Source organism: Hylobates moloch, unplaced genomic scaffold (assembly GCF_009828535.3).
Source record: "Hylobates moloch isolate HMO894 unplaced genomic scaffold, HMol_V3 SCAFFOLD_9, whole genome shotgun sequence".
NCBI classification, from domain to species: domain Eukaryota; kingdom Metazoa; phylum Chordata; class Mammalia; order Primates; family Hylobatidae; genus Hylobates; species Hylobates moloch.
In genome coordinates this window covers 65,627,236-65,643,160 of record NW_026652284.1, presented here as the reverse complement: position 1 = coordinate 65,643,160, position 15,925 = coordinate 65,627,236, and the positions used below count along the sequence as shown (strand labels likewise).

General features: G+C 41.0%; 1 protein-coding gene across 2 annotated transcripts in view; it reads right to left on the bottom strand.

Moving 5' to 3' along the window:
- Positions 1 to 12,854, bottom strand: part of E2F5 (E2F transcription factor 5) — a 45,251-nt gene extending 32,397 nt beyond the window's left edge. For both annotated transcript variants that reach the window (XM_032759962.2, XM_032759963.2), the window contains exon 1: positions 12,355 to 12,854. In XM_032759962.2, coding sequence (XP_032615853.1) covers positions 12,355 to 12,588 — 234 coding nt within the window. In that variant the 5' untranslated portion in view covers positions 12,589 to 12,854. The remainder of the gene's footprint in view (positions 1 to 12,354) is intronic.
- Between the last annotated feature and the right edge of the window lie 3,071 nt (positions 12,855 to 15,925).

Genomic DNA, 15,925 nt, shown 5'->3' with positions numbered 1-15,925 from the left:
TTTGGTTTGCTAGTATTTTGTTAAAAATCTTTGCATCTATGTTCATCAGGGATATTGGCCTGAAATTTTCTTTTTTCATTGTGTCTCTGCCAGATTTTGGTATCAGGATGATGTTGGCTTCATAGAATGAGTTAGGGAGGAGCCCCTCCTCCTCAATTTTTCTTCTTCAGTGATCTAACACTGCTAGTGGGGTGTTGAAGTCTGCCACTATTATTGTGTGCCTGTCTTTTTGTAGGTCAAAAAGAACTTGTTTTATGAATTTATGAACTTTTTTTACACATTTCTCAAAAGAAGACATGCAGTAAGCCAATATGTATATGAAAAAATGCTTAATATCACTAATAATCAGGGAAATGAAAATTAAAACCACAATGAGATATCACCTCGTACCTGTTAGAATGGCTATTATCAAAGACAAAAGATAACAAGTATTGACAAGGATGTGGAGAAAATGGAGCCCTTGCATACTGGAGACAAGAATGGAAATAAGCAGAGCCATTATAAAAACAGTATGGAGGTTCTTAAAAAAACTAAAATTAGAACTACCATATGCCCCAGCAATCCCACTGCTGAATATATACCCAAGGAAAATGGAATCAGTATTTCAAGGAGATAGCTGCACTCCTGTGTTCACTGCAGCATTATTCAGACTAGCCAAGATATGGAATCAACTTAAAATATCCATCAGTGGATGAATGGAGAAAATGTGGTATATACAGATATACCTCTTTTTATTGCACTTCTCTTTTTTGTGCTAACAGATACTGTGTTTTGTACCAGTTGGAGTTTTGTGGCAACCCTGCATCAAGCAAGTTTATTGGCACCATTTTTCCAACAGCGTGTGCTCACTTCATGTCTTGGTATCACATTCTGGTAATTCTTATAATATTTCAAACTTTTTCACTATTATTATATCTGTTATTGTGATCTGTGATTAGTGATTGTTGATGTTACTATTGTAACTGTTTTGGGGTACCAGAAACTGCACCTGCATAAGACTATGAACTAATCAACAAATGTTTTATATCTTCTGACTGCTCCACTGACCAGCCATTCTCCTGTCTCTCTCTCTGTCTCCATGGGCCTCCCTATTCCCTCAGACAAAACAATATTGAAATTAGGCCAATTAATAACCCTATAATGGCCTCTAGGTGTCCAAGTAAAGGGAAGAGTCATATGTCTTCCATTTTAAATCAAAACCTAGATATGATTAAGTTTAGTGAAGAAGCCATGTCAGAAGCCAAGACAAGCCGAAAGCGAGACCTACTGAAGTAAACACTTAGCCAAGTTGTAGATGCAAAGGAAAAGTTCTTGAGTGAACTTAAAAGTGCTACTCCAGGTGAACACATGAATGATAAGAACGTGAAAAAGGCATATTGCTGATATGGAGAAAGTTTGAGTGGTCTGAAAAGAGATAAAACCAGCCACTACATTCCTGTAAGCCAAGCCTAATCCAGAGAAAGGCTCTAACTCTCTTCAATTCTAAGAAGGCTGAGAGAGATGAGAAAGCTGAAGAAGAGAAGTTGGAAGCTAGCAGAGGTTGGCTCATGAAGTTTAAGGAAGCCATTTCCATAACATAAACGTGCAAACCACAAGGGCTGATGTAGTGAAACCACAAGCACTGATGTAAAAGCTGTAGTAAGTTACCTAGAAGATCTAGCTAAGATTACTGATGAGTGGCTAGACTAAACCACAGATTTTCAATGTAGACAAAACAGCCTTCTGTTGGAAGACGATGGCATATAGGACTTTCATAGCTAGAGAGAAGTCAATGCATGGCTTCAAAGCTCCAAATGACAGGCTGAGTTTCTTGTTAGGGTTGAATGCAGTTGCTGACTTTAAGTTGAAGCCAATGTTCATTTAGCATTCCAAAAATCCTAGGGCCCTTAAGATTGATATTAAATCTCCTTTGCCTGTGCTCTACAAATGGAACAACAAATCCTGGATGACAGTACATGGTTTACTGAATTATTTTCAGCCTGCTGTTAAGATATACTCAGAAAAAAAGATTCCTTTCAAAATATTACCGCTCTTTGACAATGCACCTGGTCACCCAAGAGGTCTGCCGTAGATGAACAAAGAGATTAATGTTGTTTTCATGCCTGCTAATACAACCTCCATTCTGCAGCCCATGAATGAAGGAGTAATTCTGACTTTCAGGCCTTCTTTTGAAACACATTTTGTAAACCTATAGCTGCCATAGATATTGATTCCTCCGCTGTATCTGGACAAAGTAAAGCTTTCTGGAAAGGATTCACCATTCTAGATACCATTATGAACATTCATAATTCATGGGAGGAGGCAAAAATATCCGCATTAATAGAAGTTTGGAAGAAGTTGATTCCAACCCTCATGAATGACTTTGAGGTGTTCTGGACTTCAGTGGAGGAGGAAACTGAAGATGCAGTTAAGAAAAAAAAAAAGGCAAGAGAACTAGAATTAGAAGTGAAGCCTGAAGATGTGACTGAATTGCTGCAATCTTATGATAAAACTTTAATAGATGAATACTTGCCTGTTATGGATGGGCAAAGGAAGTGGTTTCTTGAGATGGAATTTACTCCTAGTGAAGATGCTGTGAACAATGTTGAAATGACAACAGAGGATTTTAAATATTTCACAAGTTTAGTTGATAAAGCACAAGAAAGTTTGAGGGCTGACTCCAATTTTGAAAGAAGTTCTATTGTGGGTAAAATGCTATCAAACGGCATCACATGCCACAGAGAAATCTTTTGTAAAAGGAATAGTCAACTGATGTTGCAAACTTCATTTTTGTCTTCTTTTAAAAAATTGCCACAGCCACCCCAACCTTCAGCAACCATACCCCGACTGGTGAGCAGCCATCAACATTGAGGCAAGATCTCTACCACCAAAATGATGATGACTTAATGCAGGCTCAGATGATCGTTAACATTTTTAAACAATAAAGGATTTTCTAATTAAGGTACTTACACTTCTTTTTAAGACATGCTACTGCATACTTAATATAGTGTAAATGTAACGTTTCTATGCACCGGGAAACAAAAAATCTGTGGGACTCATTTTATTGCAATATTCGTCTTATTGTGGTGGTTTGGAACTGAACTCACTATATCTCCAAGGTATGCCTGTATACACAATGGAATACTATTAAGCCCTTTTAAAAAAAATCTGAAAATTCTGTGATTTGCAACAACATGGACAAACCTAGAGGACATTATGTTAAACAAAATAAATCAGGCACAGAAAGAGAAACACCACATGATCTCACTTAAATGTGGAATGTAACAATGTTGATCTCATAGAATTAAAGAGTAGCATGATGGTTACCTGGGCCTGGGGTGGGGCAGGGAGGAGTGGTTGGGGAGGTATCGGTCAAAGGATATAAAATTTCATTTAGAAAGAAGTTCAAGCAATCTATTGTAAAACATGGTGAGTGTAGTTCATAACATATTGTATTAGGTTAGTGCAAAAGTAATTGTGGTTTTTGTGATTAAACTGCAAAAACCACAATTACTTTTGCATCAGCCTGTACTGTGCTAAGAAAAATGCGAGATGTTAGCCTCGTCAAATACGGAAGAGAAACAACCTGTAGTCAAAAGGGAGTGATTTGTTAAGTGGTGCCCATCTATCTCGTAACTAGACGTACCAACCAGGGAATGGCAAAGGATGCAAAGGGGTGACTTTTGTGTTTCCAAAGTAGCTAAGCAGAAGTGGGGAAGCAGTTTAGTCAAATGATCTTTGACTAGGCAAATACTGAGTTTTAAAGAGGCTGTCAAGTTGAGACCACTTGGTCCATTAGCTGGTGCAGCAAGACCACTACTCAACATTTTCACACTGCCACAAGATTGCTCCTCTAATGGAATACTGTCCTAGTTTCTCCGAGATGCTATAAGTGGCATGATGTTACCTAAGGCTTAGACTTAGCTTGATTTCTGGGTCCACTGTATGTGTTCTTAAGATGCCAACCTGTTGCTTTTTTTTTCCATTTAAAAGGATAGTACCTGCTCCCTCTAACCACCTCACCCCATTCTTGAATGATGTTTTATCCTTTGGAAAGAACAAGGCTATGATGTAGTGACTATCGTCTGTGTCTCCTGTGTGTGTCTGTTCTTGCCACAAATGTATTTGGGGACGTTGGATGCATTCATTATCTGTAATAAAGTTTTTTAATCACTCTTCCCAAAAAGTAAAAAAATAAATAAATAAAAATGTTGGATGTTAAGTGTTCTCACCACAAAAATCATAACTATGTGAGGTAATGCATGTTAATTAGCTAAATTTAGTTATTCTCCAATGTATATATACTTCAACACATCATACAGTGTATGATATATACAATTTTATCAATTTAAAAAATACAAATAGAAAACAATAAAGAAATATTTTTTAAAATACCAATATTTATCATACTAAAGAAATGGCATAATACAATATACATACCCAGTCAAATATATGTGCAAGCACACTGATAGGTATCTCATCCAAACATTTCGTGGCCATGTTCACTGATGGGAAGTGGCAGGATAAGGACCAAAAACTCAGAACTGGTGTCTTAAAGTTTTAAGTCAATTTATCTTGTCCAGAACTAGAAAAATGAGATGGCTGACTCCCTTTCTTCTTTTCTCTATTAAAGTTGTTTTTTCAAATCATGCCAAAACTTCAGGGCCAGGAGCAGTGGCTCACACTTGTAATCCCAGCACTTTGGGAGGCTAAGGTGGGTGGATCATTTGAGGTTGGGAGTTTGAGACCAGCCTGGCCAATATGGTGAAACCCCATCTGTACTAAAAAAAGAAATACAAAAATTAGCCAGGTGTGGTGGCATGCACCTGTAATCCCAGCTACTCAGGAGGCTGAGGTGGGAGAACTGCTTGAACCCAGGAGGCGGAAGTTGCAGAGAGCTGAGATGACACCACTGCACTCCAGCCTGGGTGACAGAGCAAGACTCCATTTCATAAAAAAGAAAGAAAAAAAAAAAAAAACTTCAGAGGTTGGTATACCATTTGCTTAGCATGTTGGTTCATGGCATCAATTCTGGCATTAGACTACTGGAGTTTGTATTTCACTTACTGTGGATATCATGTACGCCATTTAACTTCTTTATGCCTCGATTTCCTAATCAGAAAATGGAGATGTAATATCTCCTTTATACTTCTGCTATGAGGATTAAATGAACACAAGGAAAGTACCTGGCATAGTGCCAGTCATTTGGTAATAGTATCATATTTTTTACTATTATATAGCTTTTGTCTCCTGAGAATTATTTCTTCCATTTAGCCAAACGCCTTGCATTTGATAGAAGTTTAATGATTAGACCCTGGAATAGATGTATCTTTATCTATGTATTTTAATAGGCTTCATATTTTATTTTAGTTCTATTTCCACAGGTAACAAAGGCTTTGTATTTTTAAGCAGTTTTAAATTCCATCAAAATTGACCAAAATGTAGAGAAAGCTCCCATATGCCCCGGCCCCTGCTCGTGCACAACCTCCCCCATTATCAACGTCCTGCACCAAAGTGGTACGTTTGTTAAGCTGATGAACCTACACGTGATTATCATCCAAAATCCATAGTTTACACTAGGGTTAACTCTTGCTGTTTTACACTATGAGTTTTGACAAATGCATAATGACATGTACACATCATTATGGTACCATACAGAATAGCTTCACTACCCTAAACATAGTCTGTGCTCCATCTATTCATCCCCCCTACCCTCTATCCTCTGGCAACCAGTGATATTTTACTGTCTCCTTAGTTTTGTCTTTTTCCGAATATCACATAGTTGGAATCATACAGTTCACAGTCTTTTCAGATTGGCTCCTTTCACTTAGTAATATGCATTTAAAGTTCTTCCATATCTTTTCATGAATAATATTGCATCGTCTGGATGTACAACATTTATACTTTTACCTGCTGAAGAGTATCTTGGTTGTTTCCCAAGTTTCAGCAATTATGAATTAAGCTGCTATGAATATCCACGTGTAGGTTTCTGTGTAGTCATGAGTTTTCAACTCTTTTGGGTAATACCATGGAACACAATTACTGGATTGTGGATTGTATGGTAACAGTATGTTTAATTTTCTAAGAAACTGCCAAGTTGTATTCCCAAGTGGCTATACCATTTTGCGTCTTCATCATCAGTGAATGAGAGTTCCTGTTGCTCCACATCCTTGCTAGCTTTTACTGTTGTCAGTCTTTTGGATTTTCACCATTCTAATCAACGTGCAGTGGTATCTCATTATTGATAGTTTGTGGAAAAATACATAAAATATCAAATTTATCATCTTAATTATTTTAAATATACAGTTCAGTAGTATTAAGTACATTCTCAACATTGTACAACCAATCATCAGAACGCTTCATCCTGCAAACCTGAAACTATACACATTGTATTAGTTTGCTAGGGCTGCCAAAACAAAGTGCCACCCAGCCTGAAATTTATTTTCTCACAATTCTGGAAGCTAGAAGTCCAAGATCAAGGCATTCATTGGCCCATTTGGTTTCTTCAGAGGCCTCGCTCCTTGGCTTACAGATGATCCCCTTCCTGCTGTGTCCTCACATGGTCTTTCCTCTGGGTGGCAGCATCTGAGGTGTCTCTTTGTATATACAAATTTCCCCTTTCTCATAAGTACCCCAGTCAGATTAGATCAGGCCACAGCTTAATTTTAGCTTATCTTTCAAAGGCCCTATCCCCAAATACAATCACATTCTTTTTTTTTTGGATTTTTAGTAGAGACAGGGTTTCACAGTGGTCTTGATCTCCTGACCTCATGATCCACTCGCCTCGGCCTCCCAAAGTGCTAGGATTACAATCACATTCTGATGTATGGAGGTAAGGCCTTCAACATATGAATTTTGGGGGACACATTTCAGCCTATAACATCCATTAAGCAACAAATTCCATTCTGTCTTCCCTCATCCCCTGGTAACCACCCTTCTACTTTCTGTGCCTATGAATTTGACTACTCTAGGTACCTCACATAAGTGGAATCATACAGTATGTATCTTTTTGTGACTGGCTTATTTCACCTAGCATTATGTCCTCAAAGTTCATCATGTTGCAGCATATGTCAGCATTTTCTTCTTTCTAAGGCTGAAGAATATTCCGTTGTATATATACCACATTTTGTTAAGCTACTAATCTATTGATGGACATTAGTATTGCATCCACATTTTGGCTATTATGAATGCTGCTGTTATGAACACAGGGGTATACATACCTTCTTGAGGCCCTGCTTTCAATTCTTTGGGTATACACCCAGGAGTGGAAGGGTCCTGAGAATTTGTAAGCATGCATTAAAGTTCTCGCTGTCCTACTCACATATCTCTCCTTAGGCTAATTCTAGCTTAAAATGTTTGCCTGGTATTACAAACTAGGGTCTACTGTTGTTGTTGTTGTTGCTGTTTTTTGAGATGGAGTCTCGCTCTGTCACCCAGGCTGGAGTGCAGTGGCGTGATCTTGGCTCACTGCAAGCTCCGCCTCCCGGGTTCATGCCATTCTCCTGCCTCAGCCTCCTGAGTAGCTGGGACTACAGGTGCCAGTCATCACAGCCAGCTAATTTTTTTGTATTTTTAGTAGAAACGGGGTTTCACCGTGTTAGCCACGATGGTCTCGATCTCCCGACCTCGGCCTCCCAAAGTGCTGGGATTACAGGCGTGAACCACCGGGCCCTGCCAAACTAGGGTCTTAAATTATTTATTTATCCCAGGATGTACCTAAATCAGGCTGTCATAAACGAGTATGCATCAGGGACCTGTCAGATAAGACGCACCATACTTTATCACATTAACTCAGGTATAATTCAGGTAATTTATAAGTTAAAGAATTATAATAAAAGAGATATGCAATCTTCATCAAGCTTAAAAAAGCTCAAGGTGACACCAAAATGGCAAATAAAATGTATAAATTTAGTTATAACTTACATTTAATAGGAATTTTCAAAACAACATACAGATACATAGTCATGACTATCTTAACAGTTGTTCAAATTCTTAACTGTGAACAAGTGGAATCCTAGTTTAATTTGTGCAATAATATAGAATTTGTCACCAATACCTTCATTTTCAGGAGCACCGTACCTCTCTCTTTTCCACCATGGGCAGAGGAGTAAGAATAATCATGCATTTTTCCACGTCCTTACACAAATGGAAACCTACTTAAATACATTTATTTTTGAAGACTATGGAAAGATGGTATAACATAGAGAATAACAATAAATGGTCTAGTTTCAAATCTTAGCTCTCACTTTCTACTGCACAACATCAGGCAAGTTATCTAACCTATCTTGGCCTACTTAACTAGCAGTTTCTTATGCTGTGAAATGGGGCCGTTTTGCCGAAATGTTCACTGTTGTTAAGAGGATAACATTAGCTAAAAACATGTAAAATGTTTTGCATATGGTAAGCTCTTGATGTATATTAGCTATTAATAGCATAAACTGGCAAACTACATAGCTTGAAATAACCATGATATAATTTCTTATCTCACTGGAATAAAGAAATAATAACTATCCCACTTCTACTATTGTAAGTGAGACTATATGGTGTAGGTGAAGCTGCAGAGACAATGAATAAACTTTCCTCATATCACTTTCAATGTCTTTCTATTGCCTCCTAATTGTTAAGTTATACTACAACAGCTTTATTAAAATTGATTTTCTGTGTTGAGCTATGTTTTTTTTTTTGAGACACAGTTTTGCTCTTGTAGCCCAGGATGGAGTGCAGTGGCGCGATCTTGGCTCACTGCAACCTCCACCTCTTGAGTTCAAGCGATTCTCCTGCCTCAGCCTCCCAAATAGCTGGGATTACAGGCGCCTGCCACCATGCCTGGCTAATTTTTTTGTATTTTTAGTAGAGACGGGGTTTCGCCATGTTGGGCAGGCTGGTCTCGAACTCCTGACCTCAGGTGATCCGCCCGCCTCAGCCTCTCAAAGTGCTGGTATTACAGGCGTGAGCCACCACGCCCGGCCGAGCCATGTTTTCAATTAGTTATATTATTAAGAAGAAACGGCCGGGGGCGGTGGCTCGCGCCTGTAATCCCAGCACTTTGGGAGGCTGAGGTGGGAGGATCATGAGGTCAGGAGATCGAGGCCATCCTAACATGGTGAAACCCCACCTCTACTAAAAATACAAAAAAAAAAAACTAGCCAGGCGTGGTGGCAGGCGCCTGTAGTCCCAGCTACGCAGGAGGCTGAGGCAGGAGAATGGCGTGAACCTGGGAGGCAGAGCTTGCAGTGAGTAGAGATTGCGCCACTGCACTCCAGCCTGGGTGACAGAGTGAGACTCCATGTCAAAAAAAAAACAAACAAACAAAAAAAGAAGAAATGTGTCACTAAGACACAACCTTACATTCTTATTCTCCAGCAGCATAAGATAGAAAAGAAATAGCATCTATGTGGTCTAGGATACTTTATGATATCCAAAATATTTGGATATTTTACTTGAAGCTTGATATACTTTTTTATTATTTGGGATATTCAAAAACTGTTTCTTCAAGGCCGGATGCGGTGGCTCACGCCTGTAATCCCAGCACTTTGGGAGAACGAGGTAGGCAGATAGCTTTGAGCTCAGGAGTTCGAGACCAGCCTGGGCAACATGGCAAAACCCTGTCTCTACTAAAAATATAAAAATAAGCCAGGCATAATGGTGTATGCCTGTAGTGCCAGCTACTTGGTAGGCTGAGGCAGAAAAATCACTTGAGCCCGGGAAAGTGGAGGTTACAATGAGCTGAGATTGTACCACTGCACTCCAGTCTGGGTGAGAGAATGAGACCCTGTCTCAAAAAACAAACAAGCCCAACCAAAAAACCACATATATATATAGTTTCTTTAACTGCGTTTAAAAGTCAAGTGTATAACTTAAAAGTTTCAAAAAAAATTATGCTGAAATATGCCCCCACCAAAGTAAGAATACAAGAAAAATAGAAAATGTGTCTTTATAATTTCAAATTAGAGGAAATTTATAATTGTCAGTGTGAGTCCATCTTTAATATGTATTATCAAACATGTCTTAATGGGCTGGGTATGGTGGCTCACACCTGTAATCCCAGTACTCTGGGAGGCTGAGGCAAGCAGATCATTTGAGGTTGGGAGTTCGAGACCAGCCTGGCCAACATGGTCAAACCCCATCTCTACGAAACATACAAAAATGAGTCGAGCATGGTGGCGGGCACCTGTAATCCCAGCTACCTGGGAGGCTGAGGCAGGAGAATCACTTGAACCCGGGAGGCGGAGGTTGCAGTGAGCAGAGATCATGCCACTGCACTCCAGCCTGGGTGACAGAGCGAGACTCAGTCTCAAAAAAAAAAAAAAAAAAAAGCCTTTAACGATCTTTTACTATGGTGTATAATAAGAAATGCCATTGGAAAGATTTCAATGTAAGATTTTTACATACATAAGTGTATATAAATAAATGAAAAATATACATAAAATACATAAAACATATATGTTTTTCATCCATATATATGAAGACTAATGACATTCAAACTCTTTTCTAGGAGTATAAAGTCATTAGTATAATGAGAGTGTTATTGTAGAAACCTTTGAATTTTTAGGAGAGTTCCAGAATGAATAAAGCAATTATTGTTATGAAATATCGAAGTTTACATCCTACTCACTGCCTCTGTGACTTCTGTAGGGCAATTATATAGCCACAGATAAACAGGAGGAAGCTAAAGAATTTCAAGTCAAGAAAGGGCAAAGTTCCACCATATCCTGAGGCAAGCTGAGGGAGAAGCCCTCAAAGTCCAGCCATCAGAGTTCAGTTTTATCTGCAAAACCCCAAACTTCCTTGATTTTCTTACACCAAAGTCACAGGCTACAGTTGAATTTCTAGACTTTGAACAGCAGTTTGCCACCTGTGCTTTGTAACATTCCTGGCTTTTTCTGATAACTGCATGACTTCCTGTGAAATTCTTTAAACAGAATCCATTTTAATTCACTACAATTTAAATACTACACATGCCATAAATCACTTTCAGGGAGAGAAAGGAAGAAGGGGCTGTGGTGGAAAAAAAGAGAATAAGGAATTTCCAGAGGTGGGAAAAAAATTCCAGGAATAACATTCCAAAAAGAAAATAGTAGAAATTACTTACCAAAATGCAAAATACGTGCAGCATGCCTCAGCTGTATGAAGTTGAGCAATTTAGATACTTCAGTTTAACAATCACTGATTGAACACCAACTACATCCAGGGAAAGGAGAAGGCACTGAAAGATCTACTTCCCCTTGGGCTACACTGGAGGAGGGCCTCTAGCAGAAGAGTTGGCCCCTGCAAGTCTTGGTCCTTACATTCAGGGAGCTGCCACTGCTTTATGCAGAGCTTTGAGGATGCAGTGACACTCTCAAGCCAGGTAAGGTGGTCCAGGCACTCCCCTGTGTGCTGGGGCCAATCCTCCAAGTAAGGCCACGTTTAGGGAGTCAAAGGGGATTTGCAGTGATTACTGACCGGTTAGTACTTTTTGTTTGTTTCTAAAACTTTGGTTCTTAAACTTCGCGTGCAGAGTGACCACATTCTCATTATCCTGAGCGCTGCTGAATTCTTCCAAATCCTTCCTAGATCGGTTAAGTCATTCTGTATGACAGAACAGCTTTTGATGCCTGCTCCTGTTTGAAAAATCTGAACGCAGTAAAGGACGACGCAGGGAGAGAGTTTACTGAGCACTTCCACCTCTTTGGGTGAAAGTTGTAAAATATCCCCTTTTCGTGTGACAGCAGATCTCACTTTTAGAAACCCATGACATATGCCAAATGAAGTCACAAATCAAATACCCCTCCTAACAGGGTGATGAAAGAAGTGCACAAGGAAGACTTAATACTATTTTATCGGGGAGGGGCGTGGAAAGAAGTACTCTTTTTTTTTCTTTCATCTGGTAGAGATGGCAGACTGGGTTTTGTTTTTCCTCCTTTTTATTTAAACTACAGGAACATGGTTCCAACTGGAATCGCCTATTAAAACCATCCATTCTTAACAGCAAAATCGATATCCACGGTGTCTCCGGGCAAAGCGCCCGTTACCCCGTGAGCCTCTGCCACAGGTGGACGCAAAGCAACAGACACTCGGTTACCCTCAGGTCCCTGCGCCCGGAGACAGAAGCCACGCGGGCGCGCTCGAGGTCCTGGGCTCTTTGTCGAGAGCCCGGCGTGGCGCCGGGCCCCATTGGTTACGCGTCCGCTCGGGGCCATCCTGGTCCCTCGTCCCTCCCCCATCCCGGCGTCCAGGACCCGGGTGCAGGCCACATGGTCCTCGGATTGCCCGGTCCCGGGTCCCCGCAAGGCGCGTCTACACCACGCCGCTATACCCACGCGGCGAGGGGCTGGGCTTCCCCGGGGGCCACGGCTTCCGAAGTCCGCCCCCGTCCCCGCCTCCGGAGCTCACCGCTTTGAGATCCAGAACGCCGTCCTTGGCCTCCTGCAGCAGCGACACGAACTTGGTAGTGAGCAGCCCCAGGCTCTTCTCGTGCCTGCTGCTGCCGCCCCCGGCGCCCCCGAGCTGCGGCGGAGGCGGCGGCTGCGGGGCTTGCGCCTGCGGGGGCTGCGGCGGCGGCCGCTGGCCCTGCCCCTGCCCTGCCGGCGCCTGCTGGCCCGAGCTCGCGGGCTCTGCCGCCGCCATCGCGTCCCGGCCCCGCGGTGGTCGGGCACCCGCGCACTTTCGCTCGCCGGCCCCACCCGCGGCCACCTGCCGGGTCGGCTCCGCTGCGGCCGCTTCCCGCCCGCCGACAGCGGTAGTGCGGGTCGCTGGCTGCTGCAAACAACAGGTGTGCGGCGCCCACCGGAGTCTGGGCCGCTTGTCACGCCGGGCCTCCGCCCCCTCCCCAAGCCCGGGGAAGCGTGAATGAGGCCCACGACCGAGGGGGGAGGGGTGAAAACGAGGAGAAGGGGCTGCGAGGGGTGGGGACCTGAGTTTAAATGGCAGGAAGTGACGCCGCCGCCCGCCGTTGCCTAGAAACACATTTTTCTGGAGGAAGGAGGAGCGCAGGAGGAGGAGAAGGGGTGTTGGCGCGTGTGTTTCACACTCGCCTTCCTGGCGTTCGCGAGCTGACCCGAGGAGTGGTAATCTCACGCGGCAAAGCAGGGAGGAAGAAAAAAAGGAGACAAAAGAAAAAAAGTCTTTTATCTGGGCAGAAAGTCACAGTGCCTAGCGGCCAAACGTTTGTGAGCGGTGAAGTTGGTTGACGGCTCAAGTTTGCAGAGCTTCAGCAGTGGGTTACTTTCTCTGGACGGTTTCTGCTATCTTGCTCTTTTGGAGCTGTAGCATCGTTTGCAAATATTTCAATGACTTGGACCAAGTGCAAAGTTTTACTTCATAGCTCATCCTTTTAGATTCGGAGTACAGAAAAAGGCATCGTGGAGTTTTAGGGTTGGTTTTCATCAATCCTTTCCAAGGCCTTTGCTTTCTACATGGAGAAATGTGTAGAGGGAGAGGTTGTGAATTGCCAAAGACATGCCGTTAGATTCCAGATCTCCTGTGTTTGACCAAAGTTCTTGACCAACGTTCTTAATATCTTATTTGAACCAAATTATATTGTATTTGGAATATTGGGTAGCCACAGGCCCTTGGACTTCAGTGATATCCAAACTATTGATGGCAAATGACATTATGGAGATCTGAGTAAAAGAAAGTCGTTGGGATTTTTTCCTCATTATATTACAAACTCTTGAGAATCCAGACTAAATTTTAAATGACTTGGTGTCACACTCAACACTTTGAATATAGTAGACAATAAAGATCAGGCGAATGAGAACAGGCGCGGTGGCTTACGCCTGTAACCCCAGCACTTTGGGAGGCCGAGGCAGGCAGATCATTTGAGATCAGGAGTTCGAGACCAGCCTGACCAACATGGTAAAACCCCGTCTCTACTAAAAATACAAAAATTAGCCGGGCGTGGTGGTGCCCACCTACAGTCCCAGCTACTCCAGAGCCTGAGGCAGGAGAATCTCTTAAACCCAGGAGGCAGACGTTGCAGTGTTGCAGTGAGCCGAGATGGCACCACTGCACTTCAGCCTGGGCGACAAAGCAAGACTCTGCCTCAAAAAAAAAAAAAAAAAGATTAGGTGAATGAAAATTATATGGCAGTAATTAATCAAGAAGATTTCATGCAAGAAAGATTTTGCTTAATTTTAAATAACAATAACAAAAAAGGTCACTGAAGTGACATCAAATACAACAGCAGCATTAACTAGTAAAGCTGAACACACCATTTATAACACATCATAGGCACAGAACTTTATAACCTTTATTAATAACCTATTCATAATAACCTTTATTTTAATCAAATAAATCTATAAACAAATCTTAAAATTGAAAATCTGAAGTAAAACATGAAAAATTCAGTTGATACAACCATTTTCCAACAACCTGTCTAAGAAAGGCTATCTCTATTTGATTTGACATGGGACACATCGTTGACAAGTTTTGCAAATTTATTTTATTGATTATTGTCAAATGGTATTTTTTAGAACATACTGAATTAGGAAGATTCTAATTTGTTTTTAACTTTATAACAGAACATTCTGTTATATGTGCAGGGACAGGAATTAATAAAACTAAATGTATTGATATTTTTAAAACTTACACTTCTATGGTGTCTTAGTTTGAGAAAGTACCATAAACTGGGTGACTTAAACAACAGAAATTAATTTTCTCACAGTTCTGGAGCCTGCAAGTCCAAGATCAGGAGGCTGCCATGGCCAGGTTGTGGTGAGGGCCCCCTTCTTGGCTGTCAGATTGTGGCTTTCTCATTGTGTCCTCATATGTCAGAGAGAGAGAGAAAGACAGAACAGAGACAGCATAAGCTCTCAGATTTCTTATAAGGGCACTAATTCCATCTGAGGGCTCAATCTTCATGACTTCACCTAAACCTAATCACCTCCCAAAGGCCCCACCTGCAAATAACCATCACATTGAGGGTTAGGGTTTCAACATACAAATTTTGGGGAGATATAGTTCAGCCCATGGCATGTAATCATATTTTATAGTAGCTATCTTGGTAATTTTTAAAAACAATATTGTTTAAATTTCAGCTTTAAAAGGTTTCCTACAAAGCAATTATATTATTAGTGATTCTAAAAGGTCAATTAAAAATTTATTTTGCACTGTTATTTGTGTTTTTCACATGAATTTTTCATCTCTTTAGATTGCCTGGGGTTCAATTAGAAATTATTCACAAATTAGCTACCATTTTAATTAGCATTCAAAATCTTATGTCTGTCTGAAGAGCTAAAAATCGCTTATACCAGTGGTTCCCAGACCTTAGGGCAAAAAATCATCTACAATGTTTGTTAAAAATCTAGATGCTTTGATCCAAACCCCAGGGATCAAAATTAGCATTTGATATGAGAATATGACCTGTGAGTCCACATTTTTCACAGTTCAGATAATTCTCATGCACAACATAGTCACTCTTTGAGAAATGCCAAATAGCACAATGAAAAATAATGCAATATATATTTTCCTAAAAATTGACAAAGAACAGAGATTGATAATGCAAAAGTTTTTTAAATATTGCTAAATGTTTAAAAATTCTATTTTTTAAAAAAACTAAGAAATATGATTTTTTAAAAGTTATGATACAAATAACATTTAAGAACATGATATTGATCAGTTTTGTAATCTAACTTTTATTTCTGTATCCTTTTGACTATAAAGGAGGTAACTCTCAAATGGCTGTAAATTCCTACATCAGTTCTTTGTGCCATTTCTGACAAAGGCTTAAAAATTATTTCCAACAAAAGTCAAAGCTGGCTGGGTGCTCACGCCTGGCCGGGCACTCACGCCTGTCTGTAATCCTAGCACTTTGGAAGGCTGAGAGAAGAGGATTGCCTGAGCCCAGGAGCTCAGGACCAGCCTGGACAACATGGCAAAACCCCATTTCTACAAAAACTACAAAAATTAGCCGGGTATGGTAGTGCACACTTGTAGTCCCAGCCACTAGAGAGGCTGAGGTGAG